The sequence below is a fragment of the Anarhichas minor genome, unplaced genomic scaffold (genome assembly GCF_050575085.1).
Source record: "Anarhichas minor isolate MPS153535 unplaced genomic scaffold, ASM5057508v1 ptg000026l, whole genome shotgun sequence".
Lineage (NCBI taxonomy): Eukaryota > Metazoa > Chordata > Actinopteri > Perciformes > Anarhichadidae > Anarhichas > Anarhichas minor.
In genome coordinates this window covers 4494866-4521920 of record NW_027466472.1, presented here as the reverse complement: position 1 = coordinate 4521920, position 27055 = coordinate 4494866, and the positions used below count along the sequence as shown (strand labels likewise).

Genomic DNA, 27055 nt, shown 5'->3' with positions numbered 1-27055 from the left:
GACAATGGCTTTTACAACACAGTAAAAAAGTTCATGGGTTTAAAACAGATGTGAGCATTTCCTCAAACAGTAGTCATGACTTTGAGGGACCCTGAGCGGAATCTAAGGATCTTCTTTTTGAGAGCATGAGAGGCTTTGATTTTGACAAAGGCTTTTGGTTGAGAGGGGGCGTTTGCGGCTGCCTGTGGTGAGGGCGAGGATGAGGAGGAGGTGGAAGCAAGGCGTGGCGGCAGCTGCTGGGGCCACACAAGCCCCCCGCTCTCGTCGGAGTCACTGGACAGCGAGCTGGAGGCCGGGGAATACACCTCGCTCATGCTGGACTCGGACTCGGCGGGGGCGGCGGCAGCGTAGCCCCCCTCTCCATGACAGAGAGGGGCTTTCTCCTGGAAGTCGGGGTGCCAGCGCTGGGTGTGCTGCTGCTGCTGCTGCTGCTGCTGCTGCTGGTAGTTCTGGTGTTGGGACTGGGAGCAAGAATGGCCGTGGCGAACTTTACGTGGTGGTCGTCGATGTGACTGCCCTGCTATGGTCTCCCCTTCGTCCTGGCTGAGCTCCAGGTTGGAGCACCAACGTCGGCTCCCGTTGTCGCTGTTGATGCCCGCCTGCTGTCCAGCGACTTGGCCTTGGTTCTGAGCAAGATCCCCTCTGCCTTGGTGCCTCTCGGTGGTGCTGTACCTGCGCTCAGGCAACACTCGCTGGCCCAGGAGGCTGTTTTCAGACTGGGATCGATTGGTTTTACTGCTTGATTTCTTGGCTCTCTGTCGCTCATTGTGGCTCTTCTTAGAAGTTCTGGACTTTTGGTGGTCAGGAGAGGTGACACCATGGTTGGGCTTAGGCTGCTCTGGGTTGTAGTGTCTGGGGGAGCGCACTGGGGCATGGCAGGCATGCCCAGGGATATAATGAGCACTTACTAAATTGTGCTTGTGATGAATAGGGAGTTGTGGATGTAAGTAATGCTGGGGGGATGGGGGTTCACAATAAAGGTCAAGAGCCCCAACACCACAGTTGGGGTCCAGGGTGGGCAGAGGTGATTGTAGCCTCTCGGCCAGGGAGTGTGGCCTGGACTGGGGGTAGGGCAGAGCAAGATAACAGTCCTCCTCCAAAGATGGGGCCTCTCCTCCACAGGCCTCCCCCTCTTGCGGGTCACAACCCCAGCCCTGGCCCTTAGGGTTTGCTGAAAGGTCAACGTGGGGCTGAAAGTGGGGGTCAGGAAAGTGTTGCTCTGTGGTAAGAGAAGGAGTTCTCCGGTGTAGGGAGCTGTGTCCGGAGGCACCGCAGTACGGGGGGTCGGGGCACAGGGTGGTGCGAGGCTGACACGGCCGCGGTGCGAGGGTATGACGCTGGATGAGACTTAGGATGTAACCCTCTACCCTCAAAGCCTGCTGGTAGTCCTCCTCTGTGAGCTGATCCTCTGCAGGCTGTTGCTGCCAGGCTCCGCTGGTGTCCCACTGCCACGAGTCCGCCGCCGCGCCTTCCTCGGCGATGCCCTCCAGAGGCGGGTAAGGGGCAGAGAAAGAGCGGGGTAGGGTGGTGCGTATGGCTGGCACATCCAGTTCTCCATTCATTATTAGGGGGTCTCCTAATAACAGAAAATACTATAGTTGTAGGTCAGGGTGCAGGGGCATAATTATTATACCACATACAAAAAAGACAATCTATAAATTAGACATAAGCAATGGTGCATGATGCAGAAACTTCACTTCAGAATGCAAAGTCAGTAGTTATTCTACAAGATGTCAGGGACTCAATGCTTTGTTTCACATCTAATCTATGCCTTGGTGCCGATTTTAAACATATGTTTTCATTTAATGAATAATTCAATCTTATAAAACAGTGCGCTTGTATGCATCTATCGCAGCAGTGGTGGTTGCAGCTTGTTCTTTCCACCTGATCTCCACTCCATTTCCTGACTATCGGGCTTCGAACAACCTATATGTCAGCAATGACAATAAATCCATACTCAAAATAAATCAGTTGCTGCATCTATGTTTTTTAACGTCTATGGATTATTTGCAAGACAATAGATACCAGATACGGATAACACATCTGCCATCTTCTCTTGATGTTAGAAAAAGGAGAAGAAGAGACGAATACATGCTCTGATTCTAAAGGTTGACAATGCAAAGAGTAAAATTATACACAAAAATGGGTGTTGCTTCACTTACACATAGACCAAGAATACTTTTTGTGTAGTTGTGTACCTCAGTCTTTTCAGATCTGCTACTTTTTCTTACCCACAGACTTTGGCCTGTCGTTGGAGTAAACCCAGGAGGAGACTGGCTCTGTTGGCTCTGTGGAACAAGATCTTCCTTTAGGCGATTGACCCTCACTCGACTCATAGAAACCTTGGAAATACAATTAGAGAAAGAGAGAGTGGATGACTATCCCCTTTATTATACAATTCACTGATCGTTCCAGTTCTCTAAAAATATGCTTCTTGATGCAGGCAGTGTAAATATGCCACAAAATATTACAAGCAACTGGAGCATGAACGAATAAGAGGAGGAATAACATGACAAACTCATTACAAGCGTATATCAAAATGCAAAGAGACAAAGAAACACGAGTTTCCTGGCGTAGATTACATTAAAAAAATATAACTGTGGAAGTACCAGAACTCGGCCGACTGTCACCTGCGTCTCCTTGAGCGCCATCATGGCAGCCATCGTCAGTGTCGATCCTCAGCTCTCCCACCTGCTGTTCCAGCGCCTGCATCAGGCCCCATGGGGAACTCTGAAGGGCACTCTGAAACATAAACACACACACACACACACACAGGCTGTTTTCTTGCTGTCTGTATTTGATTGGTCTGTTGAGAAGTAATTTTTAAGTAGACAGTAAGAGGAAACAATCAGTGATTTCAACAACAAAGCAAGAAGTTCCTCGCAATAAAATAACTGGTTTGCAGAAACGCTAATGACCCACGCACAGCTGTGCATCCTTCATTATAAACTCTGAAATTTCAACGCAAGGGTTTTATATTATGGGTGGATGGGTTGTGTTTGAATAAAGGTAATCATTTAAATAAATTGTGTGTAAAATAGACAATAATTTAGCAAGCTGACGTTGCATTATTAACTGCAATTATAACCATTTATATGAGAAACAGTCACTTTGTATCCAAAGATGGACATTTCAATCTGATGAAAGAAAGATAATCAATGTAATTATGGTGTTTGTACAATAACAATGACCCAAACAAGCAAAAACACAAAATGCCACAACTCAGATGTGGATTCTCCTTCACTAGTTACTAAAATAGAAATGCAGACATCGCAGGTCATCACTGTGCATCAATATCTGTCACCGGGCTCTCAGAAGCAGTGAGTCAGAACATGAATAATTCAAGGTCTGTAAAGGGTAGGGGGAGGGTCTTTCATGTGATCACATTCACACACATGCTGTCCAGATATGCAGACAAAAGTGCTTGCTCACACTGCTAACATAGACAGAGTAAAAAAACACAATTTAAGAACAGAGAAACACACACACACACCACAGTAAAATTGGACATGCTCGTTCAGCCTGCCAGACAATTTGCGCCGGTCTCATGTCGACATCATCTGACACACGTACTGAAATCTATAGACACTTGCACGCAAGGTTGTACACATGGATTGGACAGACACACACACACACACACACACACACACACAAACACTCACTCACTCACTCTACGATGAAATGATTTATGTTATGGTACGTATATTTTGTCACCAAAAGGAAGGCGAGACACCACAATGTGATTGTTTAGATTGATGTCCCCACAAGATATGTAAAACACACACACACACACTTAATTTTGTTGGAGGCGATACTGTTGACACTCGAGGCTCATTAAGAGACTTCATTACCAGAAGATTGAGCATGTCCTTGCAACAAGGTGACACTTTTTACATTACAAACCTGCTATGATGGAGCACCTCAGACGACTGTTACAGTCTTCTGTGCTGAGCACTGTCTTTGTACATTTGTGTCTCTGCGTCAATAAAACGCTGCCTATAGAAATGAAGAAACGGTCCTGTGGTGTGCAAATGTGCAAAACAGCTGTTGAGAAATTATCAAAAAGCACAGTTAGTCATAGAGAGCCCTTTTGGCCGTGCTTATGGCATGGCTCTAGGGGCGGGAACGTCGGCCTATCGGTCAGCCCACCGATTTGGTCCAGGAGGAAATATCTTAACTACTGTTTGATGGATTTCCATGAATTAAAAAAAAAAAGAAATCCATGGTGCCCAGAGGATAAAGTCTGCTCACTATGGTAACCCCCTGACCTTTCCTCTGGTGCCACCATGAGGTTAATATTTATTTTCTTGTGACACCAACCAATTAAAAGGGGAAACATCCATCAGCTCTGTGTGAATGTGGCTTAGAAGAAGATACGGTTGAACATGTTATTTGTCACTGCTAGAAGTTTGAAGCACAGAGAAAAGCTAAAGAAGGAATTTAAGAATTGTGGGGTGGGAGTATTGAATCTAAAGAATGTATTTAGCATTGAGGAAGCAAAATATAAAGCTTTGTTTGAGGAAAAAGAAGAAGAAGAGTCTTGACAACTATTAGATGGATAACCGTGTAATTTGGTACAGGCTTCCATTGGTCACATTTCTATACCAAATAACATTTACATAACTCCCTAACCTCCTTCATAGCTCAAACTTAAGAAAACAAAGCATGCGTTTGTCTCTCGCCACATGATTTATCTCCTCAAAACTGTAATTCGTCTAGAGAAAAAAATCCCAGACTACAGGAAACTAGGTCTGGACTATCGCTCAGAGTGATCTTTTGGTCAGTGCGCCAATCAGTGCTTGAGCTCCGACTCCTTTGTCCCGCAGACTAAATGCGGTCATGATGCAAATGCTGTTGAGGGGCAATTGACCCAAGCTAACCTATGCTGCCCACACAACCTCTTCACCCCAAACACTGCCATCTCTTTTGTCCACACAAGAGCGCTTGTTGTCTTACTATAAACAAAGCATTAGCATCACTACATCAATATGGTTTTGTGTGACAGAAACGAAGAGTGGGGAGCTTTGTATAGAGAAATAGCTGGGAGGAGGGGAGACTATTGGAAATCAATTAATCAATGATGAAAATTAACATAATTGATTGCTTGCCGCCTCTTTATGGCCATGCCCACAAATGCACACGCCGCGGAAGCCATGGAGCTGGTTTATTAAATTATAATGGTGCAGAAAACAAACAAACCTTTGTGGCCGAACAAAACCAAGCAAACACAATACAACATTTAGTAGTGTGGCTTTGGAGAAGGTTCATACTGTAGTAGGGACCATTTTGCAAGCAGGGCTTTTGATTGCACTCCATTATTAATGGTCTCACACGGGTTCCTTGACACTCTGCACACTGTATCATCACTGTTTTACTGTGTCCCCTGATCCAGGCTGGTGGGGGGATGGGGGAGACAGAGGACACGGTGCAGACAGACTCACCTAGCCATTAAGACGTTACACACTGGGTGTACAGCACATCAGGACCACCTGCTCTTTCAATAAAAATAAATACTGACCAGCTGCAGCAGGTGAATCCAGGACAACATAATGTATGATTATCGACTGATTTCACAGGTTACATATTCAGCTAGTGTGTAGATGAAAAATGAGACAGTTTGACACAAGAATCTCGAGGCCAAGGAGAAAACAAGCTTTTGATTGTGCGAGAGAAGGGCAGTGTAGAGACATTGCATTTCTGCCATCTTAAAAAAAAAAGCCATGCTATGGACCTTGGCTGTTGAAAAGAGGTTTTTAATCTGTAGAAGAGACCTCTAACAAGTCACCGGTTGAAGGGGTTTGAAACGGTAACGCCAGCCCAGGATATAAAAATACACAGAACAGGACACATGAGGCATGGAGCAGCACTGCTGGACCCTCTATAATTGAAGCAATGTTGTGACTGGCTCCACACAGAGAAGGCTGTTGGAGGCCGGATACACACACACACTCACACACTCACACACTCACTCACACACGCACACGCACACACCATGCCACTGCTTGACTAAACTACTGACCCCTTCTTTCTTCAAATAGACACGCACCTTATAAATGCTTTATTTTAATACGGTGAATTAAAGTTGAATGATGAATTCTAATTCAACAGAAGTTGACACAGCGGTGCACCCGGTGTTTACATAAGCGCAGTGGATGGCATTCATTAGCAGGCTCTGACTCCGTCGTACGTGCCCCGAGGCTTGGGGAGCGCGGCAGGGTGGGTTGACTATGAATGGAGTCTCTTGAGAGACTTGCACCAGGCTATGCTCATGTGTGGGACCAGCACAGAGTCCACCTCATGGCGTGTCTGTAGACAGAATGTTTGCAAATGTCTGTGTGGATGTGTATATTCATGCACATACATGTTCAGAAACTCATTTGCATGTACAGTTATGTGTACAAATAAGCTAAATAACGCGCAGACATTTGGGTTCCCTTTTTTCATCTTTGTGTGCCAGCACAAAAGCAGAGGAAACCATCCAGTGATCCACACGAGTGATCGGTCTCTGCTGAGCGGACTAACCGCTCCATGGTCTCACTAATGACGTGCTGCTGTCTTAACACAAGGACACACACAACCTGATGGACGATAAGCCAGCGGTTTAGCAAAGGCACAAGACTAAAGCAAAACATACTGCAGAAACGTGCTAAAAATCCTGCACGAGGAAGGTACACATGGTTTCACACACACACACACACACACACACACATGCTACTGTGTGCTACTTTGAATCCTCCAAGTGTGTGTGTGTGTGTGGTGGGGGGGATTAAATTCAATTTGAGGTTTCTAAAAATCAAACGCCCATCCACACACAGATGTATGTATGTCACACACTCATACACAATTCATGCATTCTTTTCCACTCTCTTCAAACAGGCTCGGTAGGTAGCCAAGAGGGAGGTCAGAGCTTCAGGCTTTCCCAGCTGCTGTCTGGTGTCCCACAGCTGTCAACACCACACACTGTATCCAGGAGAAAAAGGCCCCTCAGCCCTGTCTGGGGCCACATTCATGTTCAAGGCAGCCACGTGCACGCGCACGCACTGGCAGCCCCACGGGTCTGTTGTTTCCGTGTCACACCGTGAACTGGAGAATTTTGGAGACTTAACCTACATGGAAGATGAGATTGGGGATTTGGCTCGGACGCAGCTGGTGACCTGATATGAAGACTCAATTTGAGGCTTCAGAGTAAAAAAAAAAAAGGATTCTCAGAGGATTACCCCGTGTAATTACTCACACGCTTGGGTAAGCACAACAGTTAATAAACATCGATTCGCAGACGCGTTGCGCAGAAAATGAAAACGGGAACACACGCAGCCCCGTGGGGGGAAACGCGTGTCACTCCTTCACTGGCTTTGGAGATTTGCTTGCTTCCCGTCAATATGTGGATGAGACGCCAGGCTGAAATGCGCTGACAGCTCCACCAGCACCAGGGGAGAGGAATTCACAAGATAGATGCGTGTGCGCACTGGAAAGACTTGACCCTCACACATACCATGCATATTTCAAATTGGTTTCAAAATAAAATGATTCTTTGTTTGCCATTAGAATTATTAAAAAACAGTCCACACACGCCCGGATGAGCAATCATTGAGGCCAAAATGAATCACAGTGCCCATATTATGCCATACCCGACTCACGGCAGGGCACAAGGTCTACGAGCCTTATCCTCTCACTGAGGCCTCGGTCGGAATCATTAGTATTCTGCTCCATACGCGCCTATTGTTAGACCCCCGGCGGAGGAGCAGGAGGGAGAAGAGAAGGAGGTGTGAAGAGGAGGCGGCTGATTTAATTTCTTTTTCACCCTCTTTAATAATGGCTTCCTATTGTAGCAATGTTGAGACAGCGGCCTGCGCGAGAGCAGCGGCCGAACACAAACGAAACTCCCAGACCCAAAAAACTTAAAGCAGCATAACGGGGAATAAAATAAAAATACAGACCTTAAAAAAACAACATTATTTACAGTGCTGGGCTCATTGGTGCGTGAAACGTTCCTGTGTGAGATGGTTATGCTGTTACCCAAAGTTGCATTTTTCTTGGGTAACCCAGTTTTTAATTATCATGTTAATCCTGGGAACACATTTGTCGCAACTTCGCTCGAGCTCGACATGAGAAAAGCCACCTCATCAATTATTTGGAAGATTGCTTATGACATAAAAATGTTAGCAGCAACAACATACAAGCGGGAGATATAATTCATCCCTTTATGATCTGCGCAGAGCACAAATAAGAGCTTGTTAAGTAGTAAAAGCTACAAAAGTCCGTGATGAGGGAACAATGGGCCATTAAATAGTGGGTCTGTGCTACAAACGGCGGGTGCTCCACCCCCTGATTTCGTTACCCACAGGAATAAATCTCAGCCCAAAGCACAGAAACGCATTACATCCTTTCAAACAGAGGGCCTATTAATCAAGTTGAGTAACTTTTTTTTTTTAGCAGAGAGAGGTCACCTCGACACAAAGGGCGCTGCCCAGACCAAGAGTCCATGTAACGGTCAAGCGGATTACAATTAGGATACGCTGCAAAGGCTATTGGATATTTTAAAACTATGTAGGACTATGGGTACGTGGGGTTTTCAACACGGGGTGGGGTGATATGCTCCGAGTCCGCTGGAATCCAAACACGCAGTAAAAAGACGCTCGAACTTCTTACCAGCTGGCGCCTCAGTGTCAGGTTTTCCTGGCCCCAGCTGCTGAAACACGCCAGCTCTCCTCTGGAGCGGTCCTCGAGCAAAGGGTCCCCCAGAGCCAGCGCCCCAAGCACCAGGCACTCCTGCCTCTGCTTGCGGAGCTCCAGCTCACACAGCCCGGTCAGACTCGCCTCCAGGCGCTCCTTGGTCCGACTGCGCGCCACAGTCACCGGGAACGAGAAAGCGCGATGCATGGCCCCCAAAATCCCAGACTTATATGCACAATAAAAGCAAATTCCTCAACCCTCCCACCCCAACCTTATTCAGCGCTCTCTAATTGGCCCAGATTTACGAGGGCATTCGCTGGCTATAAAGGGCCATGCTGCATCCCAATTCCTTGCGATAGTATATGGCAGCTTTGGAGCTATACATTTTTCTATTTCGCAGCTGTCAAACGCAGCACGGAGCCCCGCCCTCTGAGACCAGCCACTGAGAGAGAAAAAGTGGGAGTCATCCTCCCCTCTTCGCAAACCCAATCTCAGCCTTCATTGGACGCGAGAGGCCGTGGGATTGCTGCGCGTGACGTTGTCCCATCCCCCTTGATTCATTAAAGTGACGCGTCGGCCTCACCCCTCTCCCCATCCTGGTCCGGGACTAATGGACCGCTTCAGGGGAAGGCTATTTCTGGGTGCGTAGTGATAGACTGGGGTTTTGGTATCCTGAAACGACTTAAAGCCATTATAGCAATAAAGTAAAGAGTACAGCAATAATCAGACTGATAAACTGGTGAAAGAAGCCGTAACAATCGATAGCAATAACCTTTATGTCAGGGCGTAGTATAAACACACAGATGCTGTAAATGCAAGACATTGTGAAACGCAGTGAATGGGTTAATGGGACTGTGGTACGTCACTGTGATCCTAATCTATAGATCTGTATCAGCTATTTGTGTTTTGTTTTTAGAAAAACGGTATGTTGTTACCTCATTCTCCAATCAGGAACCAAGTTATCAATCCGTCTCCGTCTTGCTGCACGCCTCCTGGATGCTGAAGAATGTTGAACACATTCATGTTTGGAAAATTCAAAAACATCTGGGAAAAAACTTTTAAAGTCAGACTTTTTTTTAAAGTCAGTGGCATATCCCATTTCATGTTACTGTGCCATTTTGTGTGTCTTAAGCAGCTTCTCCTCGAAGAACTAGCATCTGAAATGGTCTCTCCAAAACAAAGAACAAAGCATAGGCTAAGTTAAGTAATTTAAGTAAAAAAGTGAGAATTTTGTTGTGGTATCTTTATGGAAAGAAACAACAGTTTTAGTAAAAGTCCTAATTTTGTCCATATGCATCCCAGTTGTTTCAGTCTCATGCTCTTTAGGATCGAAGACTGGCATCATAGCTTTCACGTGCATTCACTCGCTGAGTCTGTACAACAGAGACGGTGGTAATTAAAAGGTCATTTATGCAACAGTAATTAAAGTGAGACAACAAAGGGGCCATAGAAACAACACATAGGAACTGCTGTGAATATACAGTAGGTTACGGTATGAGCAGCACCCAAAATAACAATGCTTTCAATAGCTTACATCAATATTTTAAAGTCTGTTGGTTTTATTGTATGTTTTTAAAGTGCAGTAAGAGATGAATATTTCATCCTGGTGCCTCATGCAATCTTCCTCTGTACTACACGGGGACGTCTCCTGAGGTCAAACATACTGGGTCGTTAAGGAGAACAACTTAAATGTGTTAAAATTATGAAATGAGTGTGATTTGTCAAAATAAAGTATAACAAAAGTCTCCAAAAATTGCAACACTATTTGTATATTATATATATTTTTTATTCATACTTCCAATCTCTACTTCACATGAACCAGAAAGCCACTTTTATCTTCAGTCTCTATGAGGCAAAGTCATCAGCAAGTCAAAACCTACGCGCAGCGCAGGTTGGATTCTTTTGTCAGTGTGTGTGAGTGTGTGTGTGTGAGTGAGTGTGCGTGTGAGTGTGTGTGTGTGTGTGCACACTGCAGATATACACAACATATACTTACAGTATATTCCATCTCATGTAGCAATTTCCCTAACAGTCTCTCTGGAGATCAGAACATGTTCTAAAATAAAAAAACAGAACAAAAAACAAAAAAAAACATACAGTAGAATTCTTTTTGAACAGAACTACACCAGCACATATCTTTTGAAGACACACTCGAAGAGGAGCGTTTGATCAGTGGTCATTTTCAGCAGGTTGTGTGTGCGATTCCAATCGTGGAGTGTTAACCGATGCCGTTAGCTAGTGCTGTGTTCTATGGGTGGCACCGATGTCTCGCCGGCTCTGTCACAAGCAAGGCAAATGCCAATTAATACAGTCAATGAAGCGCACAATTCATTAGTTGTCAGTGACTAAACACGGTGGCATCCAGAACTCTCAGGTCACCTTGGGTCCACAGCTGAGCAGCAATAGCAATCATACAATCATTCGTGTAACGCAGATAACTGTGAAGACAGGTGTTACCTGTGAGTGGTTGTAGCTCAGATTACTTAAAGCCAAATTTGTTGGATTCAATAAGAAACAAAGGAATGATGAAGGTAAGCAACATATTTAATTTGCATAATTGTTACGATTGAAGAAATTAAATTCAGCTCTGCTGTGACGGTTCTTTGGAGGCTCGGGTGAAGATCTAAATTGGACTGAGGAGGATGAGCGTTTTACCGCAGTTCAATATTAAAATGCGTCGGTCCATATAAACGATTTTACTCAGCCCTGACAGGGAAATAAAATTCCAGTGTCCCAAGATTGAAATCAAGTCAATAAAACCAGAACTGGGGAGCACAACCAACTTAATCAAGTATTTACCATGTCTCATTCAAAACAGTATGAGAATGTTTGCCATTTTTAAAACCAAAAAACATAATTCAAGCATCTGGAAAGAAAAAAAAAATCCATTTCATCATACACGTTGAAAAATAAACACTTTAAAGCATTTCAATCACACTTTCATATATATATATATATATATATATATATATATATATATGACATTTCTGTACCTTCACATACATAAAGCATAGCTTCAATATAATCTTTCAGTGTCATCAGGGTTGTGAAAGTGATTTCTATAAAACAGAAAACATTTCCACTAACATTCAGGTCTCAAGGTTCCCAAGCGTTATCATTACTCAGTGCCTTCTTCAAATGTAATATTCTCTCACACACACACACACACACACACACACACACACACACACACACACACACACACACACACACACACACACACACACACACACACACACACACACACACACACACACACACACACACACACAGCAGGGGTCCAATCCTGAAGCTTTTCTGCTGCTCTCATTAAGTCAGTCAGTAACACGCCATGCAGGCACAAAGTAAAGATACAATTCCCTCATACAAATCACTCATTTTGCCTTGCACTGAAATAGACAAGTAAGTGTGTCAGCCTCAGATTGGGCTTTGGGATGTGAAAGAGATTTGCATGTTGAATTGAATTACACACAACTATTCTAATCGGGCAGAAGTAATCTGTGGGCAATGACAAACCAGCAGGGTTAAAATCAAGCCGGACTTTCTCATGAGTTTGGAAAGTTGTCGATCCCCAGTGTGATTGTCAAATTAACTAAAACAGAACGTTTCCTCAGCCATGCAATCACTTCCAAACTAAACGGCTGCCATTTCTTTCTTTCATTCTTTACCTGAAAAAGGCCTTAAAGTGCATCCTTTCGCTCTCTCTCTTTTTTTTTTTATAAACACAATTTTTTTTCTTATTTGGAAGTGTTTTCATCACTAAAGTCTGTCAGCTATCAGTGGTCTCTGTTGACAAACTCTTAAGAGATGCTCTTTGCCGCACCAAACCCAGTTAACACAACATGATCATTCGTGGAGTCTTTCTTTTGGTTCAATTGAGTTGCGTAAAGTTCATTTTCATGCTTCAAAGACAGACAGAGTATAATATGGGATGAAGTAGGTGCTTTTATAGGAATAGTTTGACAGTTTTGGAAAAACGCTTATTTGCTTTTTTGCCGAGAGTTATACGCGAAGATTGATACCATTCTAACATACGCAAGCAACATATAAAGCTACAGCTCGGAGATGGTTAGCTTATCATAGTCAATGAAAGAAAGAGGAAACAGCTAGCCTGGCTAGTCTGGACCATAACTCAGCTGTTAGCTAAGCTAACTGGCGGCTAGACAGTAGAGCCAAGAGAAGGTTGGTTTAGCATGAAGACTGGAAACAGGAGGAAACCGCTTGCTAAGCTAAGCTAAGCGGCTTCTGGCTGTAGCTTCATATTTAGCGTACAGACATGAGAGTGATATCAATCTTCACCTAACCTTTGGCAAGGAAGTGAATTTGAAAACTTGAAAACTATTCCTTTCACGAAAGAGTCGTCAAGCCACCATTGTGGTGACGGGAAGAAAGAGTTGCTCATAGAGGGCAAATGAAGGGTTCATCTCCAAAATGTTATATATCCATTTACAAGAAAAAAATAATCAAGTTCATCTTAAAATTTAGGTGATCAATTCTGTCTCATGCTTTTTGTAAACCGTGGATTTAAGCTACTTAGTATGTGTCAAACACTGACATGAATTGTCTAAGAAATCCATCCTTGTGTAAAAGTAGGTGTGACTTTGTCTTCAAATGTTGGATATGTCATTTTGGAACAAAACTCTTCAATTGTAAACGGTACCCTGGTGGGGCTAATGCAAGGCAGCATCCAAACGCATTAGCATTAAAAAAGGCAGTCTGGCTGCAGGAGCCAGAAAAGAAAAAATAAGAAACATACAAGTGTGGAATGGTACAAATGTCACACTTTACACCAACACACTTGTGCACACACGCACGCATGCATGCACTCACACACACACACACACACACACACACACTCTCTCTCTCTCTCTCTCGCACTCACACAAACACACGCGCGCGCGAATATAATCGCGCAAATGCAGAATCATACTTGCACACTCGACATGTCACAGACATATCTGGCATGCATTTTTAGAAGAAAACACTTTTTGTTAGAAATTCTTTAACTGGTCTAGAGCTCTGATAATTTCTTTATTTACATAAATTAACAATAAATATAGGTAATGTTTATATATTTTGAAATATATATATATTAAATAATGAAATATTCTTATATATTTCAAATATATTCATAGAATTCTTTCTAATTTGAAACATTTTTAAAGAGATATAGTCACAGTTTAGTAATAAAACATGTAAGAACACAGGTCTCCCTATTGGTCTGGCTGCAGCTCCCCCTTTCTCAAAAATGAATAAGTTGTGATCAAAGTCTGGCCTTTTTGTCCAGGCTGATACATTCTACTCCATTAGAAGGATGAGGAACAATGCAATGTAAGGTAGCTCACAATGTGGCTGGGGCAACTGATTAAGTGAATTGTGTGCGAGGTTAAAAGTACTGGCTTAGGTCTCATCTGTCCTTAGATTCTACTTATAAATATTTCAACGCAACAGTCTGACAGGGAACCAGCCCTGACGGAGACCACACAGGCCAGGTTCAAACAAGGCAATAGGGACTTATCGGTGAAGCTGAGCTCCCAGCTGCAACACGTCGTTTCCTTTTTGGTTGTGGAAGGATTCTGTACTTTGATCACATGGAGGTTCACTAAAGGGACGCTGCAGCGCGGACCTCTAGAGGGATGATTGGTTTGGAACAGTATAGAGAGTGTAGACAGCCATTAAGACTCGAAAGGACCCCCCTTTCTTCGACTCAATCTCTCCTCGTCTTCTGTTCTTCTTTTTTTTTTTGTGACACACATAGACTGGAACTGGACCACATTAACACTGAGTGAGGGGAGCTAGGTTGTCTAAATGCATGCAGTAGTTTTCCTCCTTTCTCTCTGCGACTCTCTGGTCGACATGGCTTACAGTAGGATGCACTTGGAAATAAGAGAGTAGAAGAAAACGGTTCATCCCACAGGTGTAGCGAAGGAGCACCTTCCCACAATGCCTCAGTGATGTTGGGGACACCTCAGTCCTGTGTGTGAAAGGGGCACTTTCTGTCCGTGATTTCCTCCTCCCGGGGGTTTCAACCTCTGTGCGCTGGAGACAAGGGCTGCCCTCTTTGTGTCCATCAGACCAGCTCACCGCTGGTCTCGCCTCCCCCTCTGTCCTCTCTGTTGGTCTTGCTGCTGCCCTCATACTGGTTCACAACAAAACAGGTCCTACAGTATATTGCACAGCATGCCCTCATGGCCTTGTTGGCGGTGTGTCAGTGATAGCGACTTCTCTTCTCCTCAGCCTCGGAGCTGTAGTCCCTTAAACCAATGCCTCGCTGGAGGTTCAATAACGAGTCTTTCATCTAAAGAAGAGTAATAAGAGTTAGCTGGTTCATCAACGACAGTGACAATTTCCTCTCTTCCTTTAAAATAACAAAATTAACAATTTTCCCATGTTAAATTGTTACCATTGGGCAACTATTAGAAGTGGTGGTCATTCATTTGTGGATGCAAGGTAGGAAGGTTATTCAGTGGCTTCCCTAAAGTTCATTTCTATACAGGTTATATTCAATCATTGGCTGCTTTTAAAAACATAGCATCAGGTCAGCATATATGGAAAAGATTCCTGGAATTTGTCTCAGATATGGAATAAAAATCCACTCATGCTCTCCAGGGTGGAGAGGCTCCTACCTGAGGTTGACTGATATATATATATATATATATTTTATTGTTAGCTCTTGATGAGATACCTCCATCATTTGAAAACTCTGGCATCCTCAAGGAATAACTTCAAGGGGTTGCAAAAATGACTCTCATTCATGGCGCTATTTTGTTGTTTTTTATGATTCTTGAGGATAGCCAGAAGAGTGTACAAGCACAATGGACTTAAATGGTAGAAGAAAAAAAAAATCAGCAACCTCAAACATGAACAGTAAATGTCTCTTTTTGCAATCTCAGAATCATTAGGCATTAGCTTCTTTCTAGACTCACTGTTTTGCATATACATTCCATTATATTGCACCAGTTCTCCACTGAATGTAGTGGCAATGGTCCAATAGACTAATATACCCACAACCTCCTGCACTAAGCAGAAGAGGTGCGATTCTTTTTTTCAATCTCTGCTGTTACTATGTGTAACAGCCTTTGTATGGTGTGAGATTCCACCATATATCCAGTAGTTCAGGTTTACTGGCTCACAGGCGCCCTCTCTCAGTGGTGGATGTAATGCCTTTTTCAGTGCCAAACCGGTCATACTGTATACAGTATCATGAAATAGTGCACTTAGCAAAAAAGCTAAAATAACCTGTATGACTGACCAGTAAATACAGTATGTTCTGTTTCTAGTAAAGCAGCCACTCTCTGGGAGTCGGTTTGTTATTTAACATCACATCACAGTTCTGACATGATTTTGAAAGTGCGTCTTTGTGTCCGAGTACCTGGTCTAGCAGCACAACCGACGACTTGATAATCTCCCTCCACTTCAGCAGCTCGGCATCATGGAAACGCTGCTGTGCTTCCAGGAGCTGGGCCCACTCCATCTGCGTCTGAGGCAGTTTACTGGGAAACACATGCGCACACACACACACACACACACACACACACACACACACACACACACACACACACACACACACACACACACACACACACACACACACACACACACACACACACACACACACACACACACACACACACACACACACACACACACTAGCAACATCAGGGTGCAGCCACTCGAGCGTGACTTCCATTTGGAGGTACTTGCCAGAAAACAATTTGGTAAATTGTTTCAGTAGGCCCGGAGCTATTCAGGGGTAATTTTAGAAGCTCCGTGTTTTCCTGTCAAACACTTCAACGGCCATATGGATTTACTTTAGTGTGTGTGTGTGTGTGTGTGCATGTCTGTAACTCTATGTGTTTAGTAGTGACTGCCTTTTGGGCAAACAGCCAAATAGACTACATTCAGTCTTATCTCTGCATTCTAAAATGCCCAAACTATAAATCAACCAGATTGGATCTCTTTAATAAATTAGTTCTGTATTAATGACGGGTGCACTTTAGCTGTGTGTACACCTAGTTTATGTGTGTGTGTACCTTTCATGAAGCCGCAGACCTTGCCAGGTTGTTAAGGATTGTGCGGAATACTCCAGCATCCACAGCTTGTAGAAGAGCATCATGTTGAGGAACACCAGCAGGACCAGGCTGAAGGAGGGCAAGAAGGAAGAGAAATGAGTCCTCCCCTTTGCATTGGGATTCATTCATGGTGCCTTTAGCTCGCCTGTACATGGCAATGACAATCTATGCTGGGAATACTTTTCAACATATTCATCTGGTTATGCTGGCTAATCACATTATGTACCTTAGACAGATCCTATGGATGGCAATGAGAGGAGAGGAGAGAGAGGTTACACTCAAGACACCAACAATGAGATATTAAGAAGAAAACAAAAGTTTAACTGTAAATCAGACAAAAAAACGTACAGAGCTTACTGGAGACAAAAAAAGAGATGAAATCATGAAACGTGACTCAGAGAGAACTCTCTGTTTTAACATATGTGAAATGAGCATGTGTTGAATGTATTTGCATCCCTGTGGCCAGACAAACAAGCATCCCAGGGATCGTGTGTGTGTGTGTGTGTGTGTGTGTGTTTTGAGATGAGTTGCGTACACAAAGCTGATGATGAGCAGCAATTTGGAGACGCTGTACAGAGCAAGGCCTCCTGGCAGGTGATGGTGTTCTGGACTCCGGTGTCTGGTTTGCGTGGAGCCGGCCACTTGTTTGATCCTCTGAATCACTTCCTCATCTGTCGGCGTGGTAACGGGGCTGAGCGCCTCGTCCAGATGCTGGCTGCGCATGTGGGGGAGTGGCCTCTTCTTCCGCCTCACCGTGGAGTTTTTCACCAGCTTGGCCTTCGGCGACAGCTGGTGGGCCTCGGTCAGTAAGTCCTCCATCTTGGACAGCTCCAACTCTGAGAGGGAAGAAGACAGCGTGTTACACATTCATAGATGTTGAAAACATTTACAATACTACATCTTTGTGAAGTATCCGTTTAGTTTGTTATCTTCATTCCCATCTTCTCTCTCTTTAATAATAGCTCAAAAATACTTCAAATATGTGATTCAAATTTCCACAAAACACACAACAAAATATCAGAACAAACAAACAAACACTCAGGTTTACCTAGATGGCGGAAGTTCTCTTCTAGTCCGCTCCAGAAGTTTTTCTCTATGAAGCCTTTCACCAGCCCCCACGGCTGCTTCCTGTAGCGCAGCTCTGTCGATACCCTGAGAGGCAGACAGACACGCATTCACACACGTGGATAGACTCTTTCAATAAGGTATGAAACTGGAAATGTAAATATTAGATTGAGTAAAATCAAAAGGTTAAGCTGTTCACTAAGAATTGAACATAACGCGACGTCTCGTTCGAGCGTCCTACTCACCGTAACCGACACTTGTTCTTGGCCACCCTGGTGAGCATGTAGCGGTTGAGGGTGTAGAAGTAATCGTGGTAGGGCACGTCATGCGTGATGACCTCAGCGTCGATGATGTAACACTCACTTTCCTGGCTGGCTTTGTACAGAGTCTGATCAAAGAATAGGAAACATGGTTTAATTGATTGTTATTCTGAAAGCCGTCTCAAACTCATGTATGAAAACTAAGCAACGTTTCTGCGATGCAAGGGTTGACCGTACCTGTGTCTCTGTGACTGTGGCCGTTTTGGGGGCCAGCGGGTTGGACAGCGAGATGGTGTACATGATCTCTCTCGTCTGGTTCCCAGCCTCCTCTTTCTTCCACGGGTGGTACACCACATCTAAACAGCAACGCGATGAGAGGGTTAATTAGCGATGCCTGCAGCGACCACCTTTTTTGGGTCTGCCTTTACTCCAGAGAGATCAGGGGTCGGGCGTAGAAGCATCGGAAACACTCACCTGAGAATCGCCTCTGTTCCATGAAGTCACTCATGAACTCCGACTCTGTGAAGAGGATCCCGTACAGCTTGTCCACACTCAACTTGTAGATCTCATTGATGTGCTGCCTGCCATTCAGATCCTCATGAAAGGCCTGCACTTCACCTGTGTGTCCAAGATGAGATGGCAAATCAATTCAGAGGTGTCTTCACAAGTCTGTTTTCAAATCGTGTTACTAGCGTCATCATACTGTTATGAGAGGGGAAATCAGTAAAGAGTTTCCACTAGATTATGCAGTCATGTCTGTTCTGTGCAGTTACCCTCGTCGTGTGTTTCCGAGGAGTCACTGAGCTCAGTCGGGATGTCTTCGTTGTCGTTGAAGTCCAGAGACAGTGAGGGGACAGGACCACCAGGCCCGCTGGTATCAATGTTCCTCTCTTCCACCAAAAGGGGCAGCGCAAGCAGCTCGCTGACCGGTAGGCAGTCTGTATACTCTTCTGCTGGGAGGTCAAACTGGAGGAAAGAAGAACGTGAGCATCAATCACATCAATAATGTTTCCCTGTAAAGGAAATGTCCTGCAGTTCTTCTGACCCATATAGGTGTTGCAGTCCATTCAACATGTATTAATGGATATATGTGTGTGTGTGTGTGTGTGTGTGTGTGTGTGTAACTTACAGTGATGGGTGTGTCATGGTTGCCTGGGCTGGGCATGGTGCTGTTTGGAACCATCTTCTTATGCAGCAGAGGAGGGCTCCCCTCAGGCTTGGCGTCAGCGCTGCTCTTAGACAAGTTGTCATTGTTGATCTCATTCTCTTCGTTGGGAATCTCTTCACTGAACCTGAAGGTGACCAGAGACCAGCGAAAAGGCGGGAACTTTGCTCAGTTATACTCATCTCATCTCACACTGTGAATGAAGTTCTTGTAAAACCTGTGTTAAGCAGGGTTTGGCTAACTTGTGGTAAAAACACAGTTGATATTAGGATGTTTGGACACACTTTTTTAACTAGTCTATACGTGTGAAGAACAAGTACAAATGATCTACACTTCCCTTTACTAATAGCTATGTCGACTTTTCTCTCTCGTTAACAAAGTCACAATCCCTTCAGGGCCATCTCGTTTGACCTCATTCAGCCTTTGAAGTAAATCTTTCCTCTCACACTGAGTTCACCCGGGTTCTGTCCAATCGCTCAGCTCACATACAGAGCCCACGTTTCCTCAAAGGCGAGTTGACGGTAAAACTTCAGACACTGTGAGTGCACTGTGTATACCAAATAGAGTCAAACCACGGCTCTCTGTTTATTTCACCTCGTGAACTCACTTTAGACATGAAGGGAAAACTGAAATGACGCAAGAGACGGAGCAGGGAAGGATCTTTAAAGCCTTCAGAAGAATGCAGTGTTTGATGTGCAGCTTTAATGTTAAAAGCAAATGCTGTAAATTAGCAGAGAAGCTGAGAAGGATGTTAAATGCGTTTCTCAGTTGAGAGAGAGTGTGCATGCTTGTACGCAACTGTTGCTTCTTACAGCTCGTATTGGGCTCTCTTAACTCATTTGTAATTTGGGGCAATTAGGTACTCGACTGGAAGGTGTTTGTAATGTAGTAACCACGGTAACTGATGATGCAGCATCAATAGACTCACCCCATGGTGTTGAAGTCATCATCAGGGGGAACATAGTCCTCATCGTCGCTCGTTAGGCCCAGCTCGTTGCCATAGCACTGATGAACAAAGTGCCACAGTTCTTTGGGGCACAGGGGCTGCAAGAGGCAACAACATATATCAGTGAGAAGAAGAAAAGTTATGAACATTGACTCTCTCTAATGTGAACAGAATCACAAACTAACAGATCAGATTTTTGTTCACCTTGTCCAGCAGCGCATTCTGCCACAGTCTGAACATCATCATGTAGGTCCTGTCCCTGGCTCCAAAGGAGCTGAAAAAGTGCTGTGGAACATATATTGTAATTATGTACGAGTCTGGTGAGCAGGTGAATGGAATAACCCGTCTATTCCAGATTACTTTAATTCGTGGCAACGGTGTTGTGCATTAATATCGTGCCATCTGTTCTCCAGTATCCGCTGTTAACAGCCAAACTTTGTACCTCAAGGCTTCCCGACTGTCTCTTTAGATGATTACACTTAAAACATCGTCGTTCTGTATTGTTTACCTTCTCGGTGTCCGTGCAGACCTGGATGGCATTGGGAATGAGGCGGGCAGTCTTCTCTTTTGTCATTGAGCAGATGTCCTTTAGCCGCACTGTCAGCTACACACACACACACACACACACACACACACACACACACACACACACACACACACACACACACACACACACACACACACACACACACACACACACACACACACACACACACACACACACACACACACACACACACACTCACACACAGAAAAATGCACACAATTAGACATTTACACAGACACATTATAGTTCCAGGTGTGACTCAATACTGCCAGTATAAGAAGCATGGGAATGCGCAGAGGTCCTGAGCGTTAACCGGCATACCAGCGTTTCCCAGCGGAAAATGTTGCTGTAGAAACAGATCCAGTTCTCGGAGAGGTAGAGTCGTCCCTGCAGGAGGATGTCCCGTTGAAGAGCACAGGAGTAGTCTGGAGCACAAAGACGCCACACAATCAGAAAAAAAGAAATAAAAGATACCACCACACTCTTACGTTTGATGCAAAATGACATCAGAGAAACTACGCCACTAAGGTAGAAAATTGCTCAATAATAGATCAGATATTAGAATATGCTGATGTCCAATCAGATTAATTAGATCACAGTCACAAGGAAACCTCATTGCAGAGCATTTCAGCATTCCCCTCGTGTGTATATCTTGTTTATTAGCTGTGAAATCATCACGACCAACTCATGAAGCTCAACTCATAAACCATGAGCTCACTTTTACCCTAGAGTTGTATTATTCAAGGAATTTCAGACAATCACTGTATTCATTAGAGAGTTGGGAAAATCATGCAAGAGCTCATCAACAACACTTGTGATATTATTATTGTTGATGGCAGAGCAGCTTCGACCGCTGGAAAAGTTCATTACCAGATTAGAAGTTCCTCTAAAATAAGTAGAGGATGTGTTCAACATTTGGAATGGCCAAGTTGTTGTTTGTGTCTCCCCCTCCATCATTTTCTGATGACTAATAACTTAGATGCACCCTAAGACAAGCGTCAACTTACCCACAATGAGTCTCTCTGTGTCAGGGAGCTGCTTGAAGAGTTTCCTAAAGTCCTCATTGCGCTGCTTGTATGTCGGGCTCAGCACCTGCAGTGACAGGCGGAGTCAGAAAAACAACCACCATACAAGCACGTATGCTTCTAAAACTCAAACACTCTTCATGCTCTCCGACTCTCGCTCACTCACAAGAGTAGTCTTCGTCGCACAGACGCAGCCCCCCCCAAAGTTAATCGTTTCCGTGAGCATGTGAGATGGCCTCGTAAAACCACCCACAGGTTTGATCGGGATGTCTGGTTTACTCTCTTCACACCATGGATTTCACTCTGTGGGTGGCTTTGATAGGCTCTGGAAATGGATGTGTAGTGAATGGCAAGCACAGGTATGTGGCCTGAACGGGCATCTTGCCGATACTCAATAACAAAGCGCAATTCCAAAACATCAGCCCGCTGCAGATCATTCAATACACATGCTGCCACGACTATGAGCGTTTGCAATATGAGTCACATTCTCAGAATTGCATTATTGTGTCCGACAATGAGGCTTTTGTCTAATGACAAGGGGACAAGTGATGAAACCTCAAACTAAACTGTGCACAGTGGTTTGAATAACCTGGTCAGCACTGGGAAAAAAACCTCCTATTCAACATGATCACACTTTTCTTAGCTTGGCTTCGGCCGACTTGATTGTTTTCAGAGAGAGCCTGTGATGAATAAAATCTCCAAATGTGTGCCAAACTGAGGGCTCTCTGTCTGTGTCTGTGCCAGATGCTTTCCTTCAACAGGAAAGCAGGAAACAATAGCTGCCAATACGGTAACAATGCCGAGACAAAAGATAAACTCTCCTCTCTCTCTTTGAAAAACAACATCTTGTTCACATTAAAAATCCAGACATGTGCCTTTCTTGCAAACCAAAGCATTTGAAATACTGAAACACTGTTTGTGAGCATCGGTTTCTACTTCAATTCGCCTTTGAGAAAAGTGTGGTGATGAGAAACACTCTGTAAACGTGTGAGGGACTTCTCTGAAAAACACTTAATAGTTGATTGGAATGTAACTTAACTGTCTAAACGTAAACAACATCATGTTGATGTTTTATAAAACCGCCATCCGTGACCAAAAACAGCCAAACCACACCTACGCTGTTCACACATCAGGTCACACACGCAGTAACCTTGATGAACACTGCAAACAACAGGCCTCTATGAGCTCTGGGAGAATTCAAATAGCTATGAGTCATAATCAAACCAGTTGTTGTCTTTAGTAGTAAGGATATACCACATAATGCTTTCAGTAGCATACAATAAAAAGTGCTACAAAGCCTTATAACTGGCCCCTCACTTGTGACTTTACGTTGCCCAGAAAGAGCTCAATAAGTCTGTCGGTCAAATGCCAACATTTTTTGAAAACCTTTCCACATCATTTTCTTCACTCATCTCCTTGTGGTTTTTCCACTTCGGGCGGAGGTCAACTTACAGCAGGGATCTCCTCAGTGTCCCACTCAGGGTCCTGGAGGTCAGAGGCAGCCCAGCCCCACTCCCAACCCCACTCCCCTCTTGCTGGACCCTGCAGGAGCCACCCTGGCAACGCCTCATCCAGCTCCAGCACGGCCTCCCAGTCTGACATCGTATAATCCTCATCCAATTCCATATTCACCGCCCCAGATCCGGTTTGGCGCCTGGATGGCAGCGTATTTTCCAAAACGGGGGCCCCAGTGGGCTCTTCTGACGTCGGAGGACTTGTCACTTGCAGTGGGCTTGGAAAATAAGAGCAGACAGAGCTCGAGATTCCAGGCGTTAGTTAGCAAGCTGCAGTATCCGCCCCCTGTTTTGGGTGCTGCTCCCTTTCAGTGTTGAGCGGTGGACACAGCACACTCCAGCCACATGATCCTTGTCTCTCTCTGTCGTTCTCTGGCTCTCTCTCTCTCTCTCTTCCTTTCACACACAGGGAGAGGAGTTACGGCCGTTGCCCTCTAGTAACCCCGGCCAACAAGTCTTTTATTATCATGCCAGTAGCTTTTTCCTTTTTTCCAGCTTACTCCTCCTGGTAAGTGTGTGAGCAGAGTGTGTGTGTGCGGGATGCTTTCCAGGTCTGAGTACCTTGTAATTACACAGTTTTACGACCAGAAAAGAATGAAGCGACTTTGTTTGTATTAGCCCTCCTCTCCACCAAAGCAAAGATGTAGCTGGGAAGAAAGACGCTAAAAGGAAAGAAAACAGGACTGAATAAAAGAGAGAAATGAACGCTTCCAGTTGCTGAAGTATGCGTTGGGTCCGTCTTGCTGTCCGTCCAAGTGATTAAGTTACAGAGAACAGATGTGAGCATAACCTCCAGTTACCTCCGTCTGCAAAATAACACCATCAATCTTGACAGGGTCTGCACTGGTTTGCAGTCCAGAGCTCACATCGCAGGGTGAAGTGGCCCGACCGACGTACTTGTAAATATTTCTTTGTTTATCCGTTTCATGTTAGGGTTAGGGTTATTTCATGATAGAATAGCTGCTGGAAACCAAACTAAAAGGGTATAAAAAGAACAGCTCGGTGCTGTTTTGATGGTATGAGGCGTCCCCCTCCTTTCTCCCCGCCTTGGTATTGGGGTCATTCATGTGCTTCTGATACTTGATCACCCTCTGTTACTCTTAGCAGGCACGAAAGATGCAGAGCTTGCAGTTCTTATTTTAGCAGCTCTTAAAAAACAATTGGTGTGCATGTCCTCCCACTATTCTTAACTAAACATATTTCAAGGGTCAAGAAGGTGGGAATTGTGATAGAGGTCCCAGCAGCAATAAATAAAAAAAATAGATGTTACTCCAGCTTTTATTTCATTGACTTCTGCTGGATGAAGTCAATGTGTAGCCCACATATGAGCCGCTGGAATTCAGCCACGACTTCCCCCTTTCTTCTGCAGTTTATTTCCCAGGCCTCACTTTAACCGGTCACTGAGGAGATGCAGGAAAAATAATCTTCAGCAGTGGGCCTCTTGGAAAACAGTGCTGGTCATTCACGCGCAGCTCTTTAAAAAAACAGAAAGAAACCGCCTTCCCCCGGTTGAGAATGCCTTTACATCATGTGGATGACATTTCAGCAAAATAAGGGTGCATTACTTGTGCCGTCCGTGCTGATAGAAGTCCTCTATTTCCTGCTCACTCCGTTCATTTTCTCCAATAAATCAAGCAAAGAAAGAGGCCATTGTGACCGATGCAGCCGTCAGTGTTTAGGTGACGGCGTGAGGCTTGGGATGAGGTGGGACTGCAGATACGCAGTGTTTATGGATTTGGTTAACTATTAACAGTGTACAAACATTAGGAGATGGAAGAGACTGGCACTGTACAGCAGGGTGGGGTTTTAGTGCTGTGAGGGGGATGTGGGCTCGAGGTGTGTGAGTCTATCCTGTTAATAACACTCCCATCTTATTAATGCGGTGGTTTTTCATTTGAAAGGCAAGGTACGTGGGCGTGTATCGATCTGAGTGAAGCAATGTGAAAGGCCTGACGTACAAATTCAATTCACTCACTGTCTAAAGCTCTAATCTCGCAGTGCCACTGTTTGTCAAGTGTTTTCCCTCTTATTGCTAACTTCCTGTGGGTACGGTTGCCACAGCAAGCATTGCGACAAACTCGCGTAGATGCAAAGCGAATGAACAGGTGCTATCAGAGGGCTGTGGGAGAAAGATGGCCACTGTGCGTATCTCTAACAGGCTCAGATCTCACATCAGGACGGATGGGTTTTTGTAATCACTGTGGTTTCAGTGCCATGGGAGGTCATCATTGCCATGTAGAGGTGCACACATACACACATGCACACGCCGTCCTACATGCAGGTGCATGATGGGTACAACACCCACACATAGTCACAGCCAACTGATTTAAAAGGTACCGATAGGACACTATTGATTGAGCTTCAGTATTTATTGTGCGAGTAAGGATGCGTGTACGAGATCTCAGGAACGCAGCTACTGAGATTCACCACCGTGAATACATTGTGATGGTAAATTCACGCTGCAAACTTCACACAGCAAAAATAATCACATCCGTCTGTACAAGACATAAGTCTTATGTTCAGCTTTTAGAGTGAAGTACTCTAAAGCGGACATGCTAGTTGGTATTTTTTCACTTGTTTTAAAGGTTAAGACTGGTGGTCATTTTTTCTTACTGTCAAGAACTCCCATTGAAAGACCAAAACCAATGATGCCTCGGTCCGTCTCTTAATCTTTCATCACACTCTATTAATGGAACCCAGCCATAAGCCCACTGGCTCCAACTGAAGACATTCATTTTTAGTAGGCCACACATTCACTTTTATAAAGGCTAAGTATTTTTCTAAAACAGCTGGGCACTGTAGTTCCGAGCAAATATTACTCTAAAAGATGCAAACAGTGTATTTGTTGGGGACTATTTTCAGCTGCGGATTAATACACAGGCTGCACTCCTGAGCATTTCCGGGAGCAGGGTGGGGTATGTGGGATTGAGTCAAGATAAACCGCTGTGCCCATGCTCATGGTAATGAGGGTAATGTCACACGGGGCAACAGTATGGCTCACTAGTTTTTTGGACACCATCAGAGATCTATGTCATGGAGGAATAAAGTATTTCAGGTGTTTTACTACACACACAATACTTGTTAGCATGATAAACTCATTTCTGGTTTTGGTCTTTTCATGGGACTTATTGAACAAACAAAATATTTTGCGATTTAATGGTAGGCGATGTCAGTTGGGGGTATACAAAAAGGGGATTTGCAGTCTAGCAGTGTATTTTGATGACAAGAGCAGGTGGTCCTGGTACCTTGTACACTTGGTGTATACTGTGCCGATTGCCAGCTGACAGCAAATATTTGCATCTGTTAGTCAGAGCAACGTCAACTCTAGCTTGTTACTTGTGATGCTCCTTTCTAGGTAGCGGGTCAGTAGGGGAAATGTGAGTGGCTCAAATTAGCTGGGTGCATCAGAGAAGTTCTTAAAGTGTCTGGACTCTTTTCAGCTCAACAGCAGTTCTCCATTTTCCTTATCTGCAGGAAGGTTCCTGCATCTTCTGTTGATTGTCAAACCCGAGCCTAAATGTCCCCTGGTGTCCACGGTTATTTTGTTTTAGGACATGGACACAGAAACAGGAGTCGGGCAGGAGGGAAACATGCCACGACTTATAGCACCATGCTCCATTCCCCTGTTGCTCAAAGGCATTCAAAGCTCGTCCAGAGGCCCTTGTGACGGTTTGTTGATTCGTTTAGTACAGTGAGAAACTCAGTGGGCTTGTTACCACCTGTTGCGTACCAGAATTAGAAGTTTGAGTGGTGACAGGCCTTTGATCACCATCTAAGGGATTGGTGAA

General features: G+C 44.5%; 2 protein-coding genes across 4 annotated transcripts in view; both read right to left on the bottom strand.

The window, feature by feature from the left end:
- Positions 1–62: 62 nt before the first annotated feature.
- Positions 63–8880, bottom strand: LOC142959684 (dapper homolog 3-like). The gene is made up of 4 exons (XM_076101075.1): positions 8650–8880; positions 2610–2742; positions 2232–2342; positions 63–1576 (listed from the first exon to the last, which is right to left on the bottom strand). The coding sequence occupies exons 1-4, from the start codon at positions 8878–8880 to the stop codon at positions 63–65; spliced, it is 1989 nt and encodes a 662-aa protein (XP_075957190.1).
- Positions 8881–14192: 5312 nt separating this feature from the next.
- The window catches only part of gramd1bb (GRAM domain containing 1Bb), a 64004-nt gene continuing 51141 nt past the window's right edge, over positions 14193–27055 (bottom strand). For 2 of the 3 annotated variants that reach the window (XM_076100292.1, XM_076100291.1), the window contains 16 exons: positions 21736–21820; positions 21050–21153; positions 20690–20785; positions 20386–20466; positions 20164–20279; positions 19200–19362; positions 18844–19036; positions 18545–18688; positions 18308–18426; positions 18056–18198; positions 17794–17897; positions 17281–17581; positions 16972–16983; positions 16707–16814; positions 16046–16166; positions 14193–14971 (listed from right to left, as the gene is read on the bottom strand). In XM_076100292.1, coding sequence (XP_075956407.1) covers positions 14882–14971; positions 16046–16166; positions 16707–16814; positions 16972–16983; positions 17281–17581; positions 17794–17897; positions 18056–18198; positions 18308–18426; positions 18545–18688; positions 18844–19036; positions 19200–19362; positions 20164–20279; positions 20386–20466; positions 20690–20785; positions 21050–21153; positions 21736–21820 — 1980 coding nt within the window. In that variant the 3' untranslated portion in view covers positions 14193–14881. The remainder of the gene's footprint in view (positions 14972–16045; positions 16167–16706; positions 16815–16971; positions 16984–17280; positions 17582–17793; positions 17898–18055; positions 18199–18307; positions 18427–18544; positions 18689–18843; positions 19037–19199; positions 19363–20163; positions 20280–20385; positions 20467–20689; positions 20786–21049; positions 21154–21735; positions 21821–27055) is intronic. The other variant, XM_076100290.1, reaches the window with a different exon arrangement.